This window comes from Dreissena polymorpha, chromosome 16 (genome assembly GCF_020536995.1).
Source record: "Dreissena polymorpha isolate Duluth1 chromosome 16, UMN_Dpol_1.0, whole genome shotgun sequence".
Lineage (NCBI taxonomy): Eukaryota > Metazoa > Mollusca > Bivalvia > Myida > Dreissenidae > Dreissena > Dreissena polymorpha.
In genome coordinates this window covers 21852442-21868218 of record NC_068370.1, presented here as the reverse complement: position 1 = coordinate 21868218, position 15777 = coordinate 21852442, and the positions used below count along the sequence as shown (strand labels likewise).

Sequence of the window (15777 nt, the reverse complement as noted above, 5' to 3'; positions counted from 1 at the left end):
TGTAAAATGTACTTTTTATTTTGAATTACGTAACAAATAGTGGTAAAGAAATAAGTTCCAATCTAACAATGGGTCGCTTTAATATCCTCTCGGCCTTGACTTGAAACGCCTTCTGCATTTATTGCATATCAATCCAAGTCAACGCGTTGGCGAATTAATTACTCACAATCCTAGCCTTGCATGTCTGACCATTAACTCGTGTCTTTTTTGCAATATATCATTATTATGTTATTATATTATTGCATGACGCTGCGGCTGAATAAATTCAACGCGTGTCAAAGAATCTAGCTGCATTTTGCAGCGAAAGTCGTAAACATTTATAAACGTTGTGTTGCCTTATAAATTAATAGATCCTTTCCGCGATCGGAGACATATGCCCCCAACCCATACAGGGCTTTGAAATAGTGATCCCCATTTCCATAGGGGTCATCAACTGTCCAAGGCCAATGCACATGTGCAGTATCAAGCCAATCGGTAAATGCGTTGACGAGTTATTGATCTGAAACGTTTTTTACACTTAGTGTGATAGTGACAATGACCTTTGACCTAATGACCCCAATTTCAATAGGGTTCATCTACTGTCCAAGGCCAATGCAGATGTGAAGTATCAAGCTAATCGGTCAATTGGTTGACGAGTTTTTGATCGGAAACGATTTTCACACGTAGTTTGATAGTGACCTTGACATCTGACCTAGTGACCTCAATTTCAATAGGGGTCATTAACTGTCCAAGGCAAATGGACATGCAAAGTATCAAGCCAATCGGTCAATTAGTTGACGATCTTTTGATCGGAACCAACTTAGTGTGATAGTGACCTTGAGCTTTGGCCTAGTGACCTCAATTTCAATAGGGTTCATCTACTGTCCAAGTCAAATGCACATGTGAAGTATCAAGCCAATCGGTCAATTCGTTGACGAGTTATTGATCGAAAACGAACTGGTCTACCGACAGACAGACCGACCAACATCCAGCAAAACAATATACCCCGTTTTCTTTGAAGAGGGGCATAATAAATTACTTTTCCATGCGCGTTTTATAACTTTGTTATTGTTTTACAAATGTATAAGCCATTTGACGGCCATGGATTGCATACATTGTGCTCAATATGATTTGTCGTTTTATCTAGAAAACATATTATCTTTTGTCGCTAATAATGTTAAATTAATGTCTAAAAATACAATCGGCATGTAAATTATGAAAACAAAAATTAATTTATGTTCTTTGTATTCATATACCTTAACTGAATAAGAGTTTTTAGCTGTACAGTAATTTTTTTCACCTTTCACCCTTATGTTTTCCGTCGTTATTACGACGACGTTTCCTGTCACTATCTCGCCTGCATAATAGGTGGTCTTGTCTAACTCGATATCGAATTTCTGTACGTAGTCCATTGCCATCAACCATGCCCTGCAAGAAAAATATTCTTACAATATGTAAACGCTTAATTATTTAAGTAGGAATTTGTTTTGTTTTTTTTTTCAATTAAATATCTTAAGCAGTTAAATATACTAAATACGTACTTTTAATAAATTTAAAACAACGAAGGGTATTCATAACGGAACTACTTTTTGCGGAGGCAAATTGTGAATCGATGAATCCTACTTGTTTTGAGCGTCGATTTGTGCGATTCATGTAGTTGTTCTTACCAAAAATGTTCAAATTATTGAGCTTTTACATCTGCATCTTGAATTGCTAGCTCTTTACAGTTAAGTGCTCTTACTTTGCTCTCTGTACTGTTTTTCTATTGCTTAAGAACGTAAGTGTCTTATTAAAACAATAAAAAAGACCCTATACCTGAAAATAATGCAATTTTAGTTTTCATCGCAAACTATTTTGTATATTAGGATTATATAACTAATTGCGGTAACCCATATAAGGTATTGGTAGCAATAATTGTTACAAATATTGTTTCTACACTACCACCAAAAAGCGATGTTTCTTTTCTGACAAATAATTTAGAAGTATGTTATGTTATAATTGACAAAACAAAAATACGAATGAAATTTTGAGTTTAGCAACAATAAATTTAAACAATATATTCGTTATGAACCACAAATACTTATATTATTATTATAGTGTAAATATGGAATCCATTTTAGAGGGATAGTTTTTACTCATAATGGGCGCCTACAAACTCGTACAACATATCAGGTTCCGTATTAACAAAGCTACTCAGAAAGAAAAACCTAATTAGGACATTCCATACATTCATACAATTGCATAACTTGATTGGTATTTATGTATAGTTTTTTAACATTAATATATTTCAATTAAGCAAAGACTGCTAGTTTTGTGTCACTTTGTACGCAGAGAACACGATATTGCTCACAGACATTTTAACTGAAATGTTCCCTTATTGTAAAACTTAAGGTAAGATGACATTACAAAGGTTTTGGCATACCATCCGATGGGTAAGTCATGCTGATTTTTTTTTTTATTATAACGCAAGCAATTCTGGTATTGAACAGTTCAGGTCATTTATTATAACTAGAATGATTCACTTCTGATCGAGAATGGAAGAAAGTCACGCGTTTCTTTTTGTTACGCATGTAATGTAATTATTTTCCGATGCTGCGTATTTCGTATAAGTTTGGAAGGTATACTTATACTGATTCGGCCAATCTCTACGCACAGTTGTCTACATGCTCTGACACTCTATGCACAGTTGTCTACATGCTCTGACACTCTACGCACAGTTGTCTACATGCTCTGACACTCTACGCACAGTTGTCTACATGCTCTGACACTCTACGCACAGTTGTCTACATGCTCTGACACTCTACGCACAGTTGTCTACATGCTCTGACACTAGGGTTGTCACGATTCACCGGTAAACCGGTATATCGCGGTGCATGTCGTTTAAAAAATCGCACCGCGGTACGACGTTGGAGCACCGGTTTTTTTAATCTAATTCTTATTTTATGAGCACAGAGGTTAAATACAGATTTTGACAAAATGATCAGCTTGGAACCTGTAGAAAGCGTGTTTTCGATAGAGATTATGACTACATCTATCAAGTTTATTAGGTTGTGTTGATTCCCTTTTGACAGGTTATAGTCAGACAATGATTGTTTTTATTCATAATAGTTTCTAGTCATACCGTGATACCAGTATTGTCAGATTATTGAGTTTAACGAAGTTGTAAAACATGTTATTCTGCACGGATATATATTCAGTAAAATATCGCGATACGTATCGCGATACAGTGTTGTCGTATCACGATATTTCGCGGTACGCTCACTGCGTATCGTGACAGCCCTATCTGACACTCTACGCACAGTTGTCTACATGCTATGACACTCTACGCACAGTTGTCTACATGCTCTGACACTTTACGCACAGTTGTCTACATGCTCTGACATACAATCTCTGCCATGACACAATTCCAGATTTGTGAGGATTTTATTTTTGTTAACGTATTATAGTCAACATCACATCTGGTTGGTATTTATATACGTAAACATGTATATTCGCAGAAAAAACACGTGTCAGAAAACATTAATATAAACAAAACAAATTCAATTTGGAGTACCGAGGATGAACAATTGGTAAATAAGGTTACACGATTTAACAAATTCGATCTGATACTATTCGATTCCTTAACAAATAAACAAATTTTTATCAGTTCAGACCTATTGGTTCATTGTAGCAATTGTACATACTTAATCACAGATGGATTATTATAGTAATGTTGTTTTTTTGTATTTCTTTCTTATATCAACACGTGTTGAACAAATACATACACATTGAAATTCGTACTCAATATCCATGGCATTACAACACAGACAATATATTTCTTGTCCTGCAATAGTGTTTCCATTATGTCTACCAGTCTGTTTAAGAAGGGGGTGAACCGATAATCTTAATCGGCATAAGTAAAACCTTAAATTTTTCGGAGCTAAGTCTAGGTAATTCTCATATTCAAGAATAGACTTAAGTGTTCTATAAATGTCTAACATGGAACTATCTTCTAGTGTGTGGTACAAATTTATACTCCAATATTATATACAGTTCTAAGAATGATGTTATCGGAGGTTGTGATTCGGCATGTAATATCTAGTGTGCATGGTAGGTTATTTCAGCCATGCCGCCCTGAGTTGTTGGTGGGTTGAAAGTACAATAAAACAAAAATAATACAACGACAAATGGCATAATGATTCTGTTGGCGCGCAAATATGTCGATCTAATTTTGTGGTTTGTTGGCGACTATCAAAAACGCAAACAAGTTAGAGCGACTTATAAAATGGATGGTACTAATTGTTTTGCTGGCACCTCTTATTTGGCGTTCTGGTGTGTATCGGGTTTTACAGACGCCAACACACAAATATGAAAGACTGTCAAGTACCATAATGTTCATAGCACCGTGAAAATGTATAATCTGGTGCGGTCTCGTGCTTACACCCCTTCAAACCCACCAACACGCCAGAAGGATATGGCTGAAATCAGACACCATAAACTTGCCTTGCTCCAGCTTGGATCGATTTCGAAATGTTCACGGATACTTGCGCAGCACTTAACTTATATCCGAAGGCAAACTATTTCCGCGCATTCATATTAAAATAATGTATTAAAGCATTAAATCTGTCTTATAACATTCTTAAGGCTAGCAAGTTATCCATATGTGTATGAATGTACAATTGCTACATGTTTGAGCATTCAGAAAGAGGGGAGGGGGGCTGCAAACTAACTGTTGCGTTAAAAGTGCTAACAATATGTTGTTAAGCAACTGAATTAATAAATAGTCAAACTAAATGGACGGTTACATTGATCGTGAACAAGTGTCTGTTCACTAATGGCAGATGGTTCGAAGGCCCGATTAACGTGCGCTTGGTATTTCATTTCACATTTTGACATACAGCAAAGCAACCAATCTAATATTTATTGCTGCAATAAAGCAGATTGATCTCAGATGGCTTTCCTGATTTATAAATATTTAATATCGATAAATCAGCGAGATTGTGGAATAATCAGTTAGCAAATACAATGACTAAAATGCAGCTTCAAACAGAGCGGAAACAGGAGGTGTCTGAAATATGAGGCGAGACCACATTGAATCTTTGTTACTTGAAGCTTCATTTTATTGCACTTAAAGAGATTATCTTCAATAAAGCACATGCATTATTTCAAAGTGCTTATACATTGCTTATACATTGCAGATGTATAAAAACATTTCAATTTGAACATACGTACGTTCGTGGTAGCTTTTGAATTGCTAAAAGATCCCTTTGAACATTAATATTCAGACATCAGACCACATTTAATGATCTGTAGACTATTGTAGCGGTATTAGCAACAAGGCGTAGCGCGACCGCAACATTGGTCCAAGAGGACCGTGCACTGCTCGAGTCATTCATGCCAGGACACGTTTGCTGTACCTTTTACAATTGTATTGCTGTCTTTGTTTACTCGTGTGTAAGCACCTGTATATATATATATATTAACGGTAGGGCAACATAATATAAAATTAAAAAATAACGCGTGTTTTTTTGTCTTGAAGGCAGTTTTCCCGAGAAATATTTTAAATCTGCATTTTAAACTATTCCCATGAGACGAGCGATTAGCTTAGACAGTTCTTCCAGCACAGAGTCATGAGACATGAAGCACTAATAAAGCATTTACAGTTGTTATCGGTTAAAGCAAATGCTTCTCTGTATAGATTTTATCTATCTTAAAGGGATCTTTTCACGCTTTGGTAAATTGACAAAATTGAAAAAAGTTGTTTCAGATTCGTAAGTTTTCGTTTTAGTTATGATATTTGTGAGGAAACAGTAATACTGAACATTAACCATGCTCTAATATAGCCATTATGTGCATCTTTTGACGATTTTAAAACCTAAAAATTATAAAGCGTTGCAATGCGAAACGATTGAATAATTTGGAGAGTTCTGTTTTTGTCGTTAAATTTTGTGAAACTACGAAGATTGCTTATATAAGGTATAAAATACGTCAAGAATGTGTACTCGGCGGAATAGCTCAGTAGGCTAAAGCGTTTTTACTTCAGGACTCTGGCAGGACTCCAGGGGTCACTTGTTCGAAACCTGCTCCGGGCAATGTTCTTTTCCTTTTTTAAATTTTTTTCTTGATTTTTTACTGGAGCTTTTACGATCCAATGTTTACATTTATCAATATAAAGCATTTAATGAAGAAGTTAAAAAAATGCCAAAATCTGTGAAAAGGCCCCTTTAAATGACTCATTCATCCAGTATCAACGTGGGCATATATGGGAAAAACTTAAGTGATACGACTGTGTACACATGTATTGAACTTGATGATATTAAAATTGATTTATGGGATGCTTCTTGGCGAGGCATTTACGTTCAATTAACCTGCACGTCTTTTTTGCGATGTAATTAAGACTCACGCAAGTCGATGATAAATCTGCAAGGACCTGAATAAGAACGCCGCGTTGTTTTAAAGAAAGACTTGAAATGGTAATATCATTTAACCCATTTATGCCTATTGGACTCTCCCATCCTTTTAAATTGGATCAATTTATTTTCAAAATTAGGGATGTTTAGTATATGTATTTCTATATTTAGAATATTTCTTACATAAATTCCTTTTAGCAAACAGCGCAGACCCTGATGAGACGCCGCATCATGCGGTGTCTCATCTGGGTCTTCACTGTTTGCCAAGGCCTTTTTTCTAGACGCTATGCATAAATGGGTTAAAGAAAGACTTGAAATGGTAATGTTGTTTAAATGTTTTGTCAAAAATGTACAATGTTCCGCATGATGCCTTCGTAAAGATAAGGCTTTAATATATAACAGTAAACTGGACACTGAAATTATTAATTAAGGATATTATAAAAAAATATTATCAGGAAGAGAAAGCATAGAAAATTATAAAAGTTTACTGGATACATCTGATATAATAAATTGATTTTCAGATGCTAGTGTGTTTTGTTAATGCAATAATGCATTTAAGGGATTTATCCAATCATGTTGAAAAGGCACATAACTAATTATTATTGTATGAATTCTTCTACCTAGGTCTTTGAGCCATTACAAACTGTCAGTAATAAGATTTGTATGCGATATATTCCTTAAAAACAGTGAGATAATAATCAACTATCATACAGAAAACCAATGTTCCCGGTTTTATAGCGTATGCAACCGGATACAATATATCTAAACTTGAAATGGCAATGTTGGATTTATATTGCAGTTTTTTCCCAACCGGTAAACGAAAAGAACAATGCGAACGGAATAGCTTCTAGTATGGTTAGAGCACAGCCGTGTGTATGATGCATACATATTGAGAATTACAAATTGCCCAACAGCATGTGAGTGCAAGTCAATAACACGGCTAACTTGTCAGCACGCAACTTGTAATAACAACAGTTAACTATAGTTTTTCATGGCACGATAACTAGAAGTGTAATAGCTGTCTGAATTGTGATGCCCTTTATAATTCATTATGGTTACATGGTATGACCCGTGTTCGTTATAATATTGTGTAGTTGCCAAAAAAAACTAGGCAACATAGCAAAACAAAATGAACCATATGTATTAATTTAGATCAGAATCATCAGAATAAACATTTGCTAAGGACGTATATTACTGTTCATGAACAAAAAAGACTCGATTTCTGGCCAAAATCTTTTTAGCTATTCAGTCGATGTGAACAAGTGAAAATAACGTATGGTTATTGCTAAAGAAATCGCTAAACTGTATTGCTAGGACAATGTAATACGAATACACTTTGTTTAACGAGAAATAAATTACATCTTAGGGAAGACAAATGCACACATTTATTTGGTTTCTCTCATTTAAATAGACTATTTACGCTAATGCACTGAGCTGATCTATATCATGTGGCCCCCAAATTTGTTGTCTTGTATTGACCCATTCGGAAGAAACAATCTGTCTTGATGAAAGCGTTCTCAAAATCTTAAACGATAAAGGCTGTTAACGTAGCGACGATGATCTGAGTAAATGCGCAAACAATGTTTTAAACCATCACATTATAATAAAACGACAATGTTACGTATATCATCCATTTGGCTGGACTATTTAAAAATATGTTTATATACTTTCTTTTTTATAGAATCAGACGAAATACGATTATGTATTTTTTGTTTTTCATCCTCTTCAACGGTTAAGCTCTGTCGTATAAAGTGTGTGCATGAACACATTTTGTCAACATAACTGCCTCTTAAAATGACAAACGTTTAATTCATCATTAATCATTAAGTAAATTATACGGTGGGCAGGTTACGATAAGTAGTGTTTATGTACGTTAAATGAACTGCAAATTATGTAAATTGTCACGTAAGGGAATGTAATAGATTGTTGCGTAGATTACGACACGCAGTACGGCTAAATAGGTCTATCGATTCTTAATATCAACAAAAAGCGACCTACCGTTGTAATCACATATGAACTCCACCAGTTATATCACAAAAGTCCGGGTTTAAGATTGAATCCATGCTACATTATTCTAAATCCATAATCAAACACTATGGAGACACACAAAAGTGGATAACCGACATTACAATAACTAGCAATACTTTATTGTTGCTGGGACCATAAGTTTGGTTTCAGCTTCCAAATCAATATTCGGCCATGTGGCCACTATGATATTAGCGGTGCATGTGCGTTGTGGCTAGGCTAAATTAGCGATTCGTTGTACAAGGAGGGCAGCAAAAGAATCACAGTTGGTGATTTTATTAGGTGATTATTAAAGTTGAATACTTTTATAGTAACAAAAGCGAATAAATGTATTGCTTTTGTCGCCCTGTAACAGCGCTGTTAACACATCTCTAATAACTCGATGTTGTATCGTGTTGGTGATATCGATTTACCAGCGGCTAAACGAGAAGGTCGTATTGCAAAAGATAACATGCGATTCATATTTTTAATGTGTTATATTGAATATATTTCTATGCATTCTTATATGTTAAACGATTATTGTTTTTATTTATTTTTGATCAAGTATATAGGCCATGTAAAAGAAACTGTATACTATGCATGTGGATAATTGTTTTATACATGTAATACCATTACATAAATTTACGGTATTATACACTTAGGTTACTATTGACTAAGCATTATATATATTTAATTCATCGGATTTTCAAAATGTCACTGAAGCTCTGATTTTTAGCATGTTTGTAACAGACTGGGACATTAGATGCATTTAATGAGAAAGTGCATACATGAAATAATCGTTCATACATAGATCTAGAATAAACTCAAGTATCACTAGCTCATCCGCTGAAAATCAATCAATGGTTCTTTAAGTAATGTTTCTTTCTGGAAGGACTCATTTATTATTAAAATATAATTAAGATTTTCTGACAGCGACTTCAGAAATAATAACGCCATAAAAACTAAGAGTGACTATTAATGATTTATCAATCTCCACGCAGAGTTGGCGTTAAATGCTCTCCCGTACAATCTCTGCCATCACAAGAAAATCCTATCAGATTAGGTAGGAATTTAGCTTTTTGTTTAAGTATTATATTATGAAAAGCAGTATCATTTTTTTTGAAAACAATGTAAAAGTTCAGGTTCCCAATACAAAGTAAATTGCCTTAATTAAAAAAGTAAAAATAACAACTGTAAATTATTAACCACGTGGTTAGGCTATCATTACGTGGTTGGTTATGAATGCAGGGTTTTGATCCAGCTATGCTGGTTCCAGTCAAATCTCTGCGCGGACGTTGATGATTAATCTCAATCAAAGCGCTGAAGGCAAATTGTTCGCTTTTGCATAATTTAAGACGCAACTCATTTTCAAAATTAATCGCAAGTTTGAAATGAACACACGCCATTCAAATTTATAAAGAGAGTGTAGTAACGCATGGGTCCAGATTTGTGTGCACTTTTTATCATCCTATTTACTTTATAGAGATAACTTAAATAAAATAACAATAACATGGCCCTTTTTGACAATCTGAAAGCATAGAAAGTATGATGAAAATGGTAATGACAACTGAATAAATAGACAATCTGCAATCACCATCATATTAAATGAATATTGTTGGAAAATCGAACTCCTATCTCACTAAGAATACAATTTCATGATGGTAATTCCCTGTACAAAACTTTTGATTTTTGACACCATATACGAATTCAAAATATACAATAAGATAATTGATGAAATGAATCAAAAATTAATCTGCGAGCAATACTTTTTACTCACGAATTAGGTAGTCATAAAGACAGCCCTGTTGACCCGTACTTTGTTGTTTATGCTTTGCTTGTTACCCTAGCAGTTCACATGGTGTCAACAACTCTGACCTAAACATAGGTATAGAGCACTAATGCGCTTTTTCGGCATAGCTGTTTTACCCAGCTTTTCACCTGAAATGACTTTTACATAACGCCAATAGACACGCGTGAATATTTTTGAATATTTCATAGGCTGATTCGAGATAAAACCTCTGAACTGTGGCTACATCACTGTGCCTGTGCTCAGCACAAAGGAGGTAGCACTGTTCAGTGAAAGGAATCCCGGACTACTCTCTGTATGTTCAAACGACACAAATTGTGGCCCAGTTACAATTACGCGTTAAAACCCATCTCGCAGAATTTCAGGGTCAATACTCGTTCAATAAATCGTCCGGGGAATATATAATTGACTATCGATAAACACAGTTTTGCTTTCAAGATGAGAAAACAAACATTACCAAAATAGTATATTGTCACGATAAGAGGAAAATCGTTTAATTATCCAACCACAATGTTTGCCGTACTCGTTCAGCCCGTCTGGAAAGCGTTCCTGAACGCCTGGATAGGCTGCCCTTTTTTACAAGTTTGCTATTTTGAATTAATTTTGTATCGAAAAGTATTGTTCTAAAATGTGCCATTTACAATTCGCAATGAGATTTTTAATGACCCTAGTAATGCGAAAATGGGTCTTATTCCATATGCGCCCATCATATATATAGCCCATTCAGCCTGCGCATCTCTCAGTCTTGTCAGGAGATACATAATGAGACAATAACACATTGAGTGTTATTTTAGCGAACAGCATCGCCTCTGACCAGACCGCGCATATGCACATGTTGGGTTTAAGATACGCTGGCCGAAACGCATAAGACCCATTTTCGCATGACGCGGCTATGAAAGTGTGATTTAAATATCTCGAAAGAAAACTGCGTTTAAATCAAACATTAACATACGATATATTTCGATAGTGAAGAAATATATTCATAATAAGGCATGTGAGGACACATGATGTGCACACTCGTAGTATAATTTTTATCTACTTACACTAATTTGTGGTTTGACAATGATAACACACATTTCATGCGGTGAATATGCGACTTACAAGTAAAACACACACAATATTTTTAACTTTTGTTTTTAGTTTATTTATTTAGAAACGTAAATTGCAAACTTTATTTCAATGTCAGCATTTACACCGACAACCTTTTTAAAAGATATTTTTTGTTATATTTAGTTGTTTTTTTTAATATTCGGTTTTAGCGATTATAAAGCATTACAGCTGTAACGATTCGGTTCGATGCATCAAAAAATCGGTTCAACACCGCCGATTTGATTTCGATACCAATACGGCCAATTTCGATTCGATTCACTGCAATCTCGATTGATCCGCATTTTAAACCTTACTTTCCAAATCCGTCGTCTAAACTTGCCCTTTGTAATACGTCTTGTGATTGGTCAATAGCCAATATGGCATCCAATGAATGAATGAATAACATGCTGAGCATTACATCAGCCGGTGAAATGGCTTCTTCAACCACGCTGAAAGACGCACCGTCAAAATTCAAATCAAAAGTATGGGATCATTTTTGATTTCGCAAAGGTTCTGATGCAAAGGCAACTTGCAAAAGGTGTTTTGTTGACGTAAGTTACCATAAATCTGGAAGCACTACAAATTTGAGGCAAAATTTAAAGAGAAAACACTCGATTGATATTTCAGATGTGATTTGTATCACCTACATTTTGATAACAGAAAGTTACTGTAACTAAATTATACCCATGTGATGTTTTGATCTATTTTTTTTCCTCAATACATATGGTTTGTTTACTAAATTGTGTGCATTCTGTTACGAAGTCAACTGGAAGTTGTTTATATACTTACAAGATTTTTGTTTTGTTTTTCTATTAAACACATGTGATACATTGTGCATTTTATGTTATTTAAGAATAACTCAACAGGAAGTTTTGTTCAATAAATGTGTTACTTTTAAAACAAATTAAAATGTTTTTTTTTTATTTTATTCAAAAAATTATACACTTTAAATGTACAACATAATAAGTTAATAACAAATACCAAACATATTAATTCATGCCCTGGACAAACCAAACATGCACAATAAGCGGCAAATAGTTTAATTTGAATCGAATCGAAAATAATCGCATCGGACCATTTGGTATCGAAATCGAATCGAATGATGGGTGAATCGTTACAGCTCTAAAAAGCATGTTTGAGGCTGTCTATAGTATACCTCTAGTAATTGGTGAATCCATGTTCAACGTTTTATAAATTGAGAACAGTGAATATAAACAAGCTTAACCTTCTACTATTGCGTTTTTAGCACCCGTAAATACAAAAGATCGCCGCTATCTGTTGAGAACAAAAGAACGTTTCCCAGAAATATCAAATTTAACCCCGCTGTAGAAGCATTAACGGGATGACGAAACAGATAATTTTTGTTACATTTATTTTATTTTTTTTATATTCGGTTTAAGCGATTATGAGGCATTTTTGTTGTTGTCTATCGTATCCCTGAAGTTATTGTTGAACTTATGTTCAACGTTTTATAAATTGAGAATATAAATAAGCGTAACCTTATACTATTGCGTTGTTTTCCCGAATCTATTAATATCCTCGGATTATGAATGACCTGTACTACGTCATTAAAACGAAGCAGATAGTGGACTATTTTAATCATTCATAAATAATTTCATCCGCGACACGTATAATACAAACATTGTTTATTGATTCTTTTCTATATAAGCTCCGTTCAAAATATTCCATTTAACACGATATTAACATAATGTTTCCATTTGTGAAGGAATATAGTTGGAGAACTCAAACCTCTTTCATAAATTATACAACTCTTTCTCGCGCGGATACGGCAGGTGTGGCGGGAAGTAGGCTTTCCTTAGATAAGCAGAACTGACTTGAAATTTTCAGTAACAACATTAGATGTTCGCAACTATAAACGGTTCTAACATGTATGAAGAAAAAGGATACGCTAAAATAAAACTTCAACGTGCAAAGTAATTCCACCATCAATCGTCTGCTTTAACTACATTCAATATGAAATGTTATAATATATTGCAAAAATACGTATGCTACTCATAACTCTAAATCGGGACATACATTTAAGTGTTAGCAGCATTATGTATTTATTGGACGTTTCCGCGTAGAACGGGTTTTGTATCAGCAATCTTCACCTGTCAATACACATTGTGTGCCTTAGTCAACATCAACATTTTTACTAGGATAAACTGAGTTCCATTCTTTGGAACGGCTTGCCGAGTATGAGATCGAAGGTATCGTTTTTGGCGTCTGCGCGACATTATCAGCATGACGACTAGTTTAAGACATTTTTGGCGCACATTCCTACATTTATTAAATACGGTCTCAACAACTGATACTATACTTTACTGGTAAATCACATTCTCATAGGATAATGATGTATACATGACGGTTTCTACGTGATGGAACTATTTACAAAATGTTTTAATGTTGCATTGCGCAATTGTTAAATCCAACGGTTTCGAACTTATATGGAATATATAACACATGTCGATTGTTTCAAAAGTATTTATCAGTCGAGTGCCTTTAAGGCCCGGGGCGGCTTCCCAAACTGGACCTCGAGGTAAAGAGGAATTAGAAAAATCACTCAGACAGAGAAAACAAGAGCGGGAGCAATATACCAATGCTGAAGACGAATGCACTGGGCCGGATTGCGCATGACGACGGTGAAACGCTTTCCACTCCAATGATGGAGTGATCGACCAGAATACAAATTCGAGTGGCTCTTGTGCATGAAAAAGCGTATGTCACGAACTCAGATCATGTAATTTATTACAAAAAACTTCTACAGTCAATGCGACGTAATATAAAATTTGCATGTATGCGTTTCAAAAATTAGGACGATGGTCCAAGTATGTAGGTGTTTAATAAGCTGTGGAAAAACTCGTCAATATTTATGAATAAGTACTTCTCTTTCGACAACACTTTAATCATGGTTACCATAGTAACAATACTTGAGCTTATTTAGCGTCTTACGGAACCGAAACATTAGGTAGCTTTTTTACTCATAACGCAATTTAAAGCCATATTTAATCAGATAATATAATGAGAACACACAATTAAATCAAGATACAATTTCGGGATTTTTTTTTAATTACGGATATATGTATACTTTTGCATAATATTTCAAGTCGTAAAGAAATGACTCCAGTTTTATGATACATAGGCAACTAATATAAAGCGACCATAACAATTATACTTACTTGTGCTTACTTTCCGGGTCAAATCCGTTGAACCCGACTACCAGTTCCGGAAGCGCCCCGCCAATAATCACCGACATGTCGGCCGGCGGAGTGTGCCACACCTCGTTGCCGATGGCATTAAACCCCACGCCCGATTCAACTGTCGACGGGTCCACTGTTCCGCCTTGGGCGCCCAGGGGTTCCTTTCTCATATGCGCGGGAGATCCCGAGATACCTCGAGTTGGGCTCGAACGCGGGCTGTTCAGTCTCCCTCCCTCGTAGGAAACTAATGCCATGTTATATTTGGGTTGACTTTCAGGATCTTTAAATTATATCTGAAACTGAAAAATATGTTGAGGTTATTTTAATTGAACACGTGTGGTTACAACCGAGTGAAAACATGTCGTGCATGTTAGTCTAGCCGACTTTGGGATAGACATAGTGCAGGGCATGAACGATTTTGAATTTAAAGAAAATATTATTGAAAATCTCGTTAAAAAGATTCATGACGAATGTTGTCTTAGTCTTTTGCTCATAATAAAATGCTGATCAAATACATAATTGGTTATTACGAAAACCTGCAAAGAAATAAATAAAAATCAACAGCAGTTCAACAACGAGCAGCGAAATTCTGGCACAAACGTTAATAAAGAAAATGCCATTATCTGCGTATCCATCAAACGTCGGCTTGATTAAGGTTTGCCGGATGTAAGCACGCCATTTATGTAAAGTCGCGTTAAATAGGGGTTTCTTTGCATTAATACTGACTAAATTAGGAGAGAACAAGTCTGTTATTTTTAAGGCGATGTTCATCGATTATCTTAATCTCTATATATGAAATTTTGAGGATCACTCAACCTTCTGAATGGACGGGGCATCATATACGACTTTTCAGCATATTTAACCCATTTATGCCTAATGGACTCTCCCGTTCTTCTAAATTTGATCAATTTATTTCCAAAATTACGGTTGTCTAGTATATATATTTTTATATTTAGAATATGTCTTACAGAAATACCTTTAAGCAAACAGCGCAGACCCAGAAGAGAAGCCGCATTATGCGGCGTCTCATCTGTGTCTACGCTGTTTGCCAATGCCTTTTTTCTAGACGCTAGGCATAAATGGGTTAAGTGTAAAACTGTTTTATTTTAAAAGAAATACAAAAAATAGAAAGGCAACTTTAGAAGGAAAGCACTGTTCACGATTGTATGTGCAATTACCTTTCATAAAATACACACGATATATCTAGGTTGTTTCGTGTCTCTTGTGGCACATTCAATTTCCCGACAACAGTCTTATCGCTTTGATAGGACATCTGTTGTATCGAATTAAGATTTTTATTATCTTGTTA

The 15777-nt window shown here is 35.0% G+C and overlaps 1 protein-coding gene across 1 annotated transcript in view; it reads right to left on the bottom strand.

The window, feature by feature from the left end:
• Positions 1-14750, bottom strand: part of LOC127863006 (arrestin domain-containing protein 3-like) — a 29923-nt gene extending 15173 nt beyond the window's left edge. The window contains exons 1-2 of the mRNA XM_052402344.1: positions 14448-14750; positions 1280-1407 (exon numbers count right to left, since the gene is read on the bottom strand). Coding sequence (XP_052258304.1) covers positions 1280-1407; positions 14448-14722 — 403 coding nt within the window. The 5' untranslated portion in view covers positions 14723-14750. The remainder of the gene's footprint in view (positions 1-1279; positions 1408-14447) is intronic.
• Positions 14751-15777: the final 1027 nt, after the last annotated feature.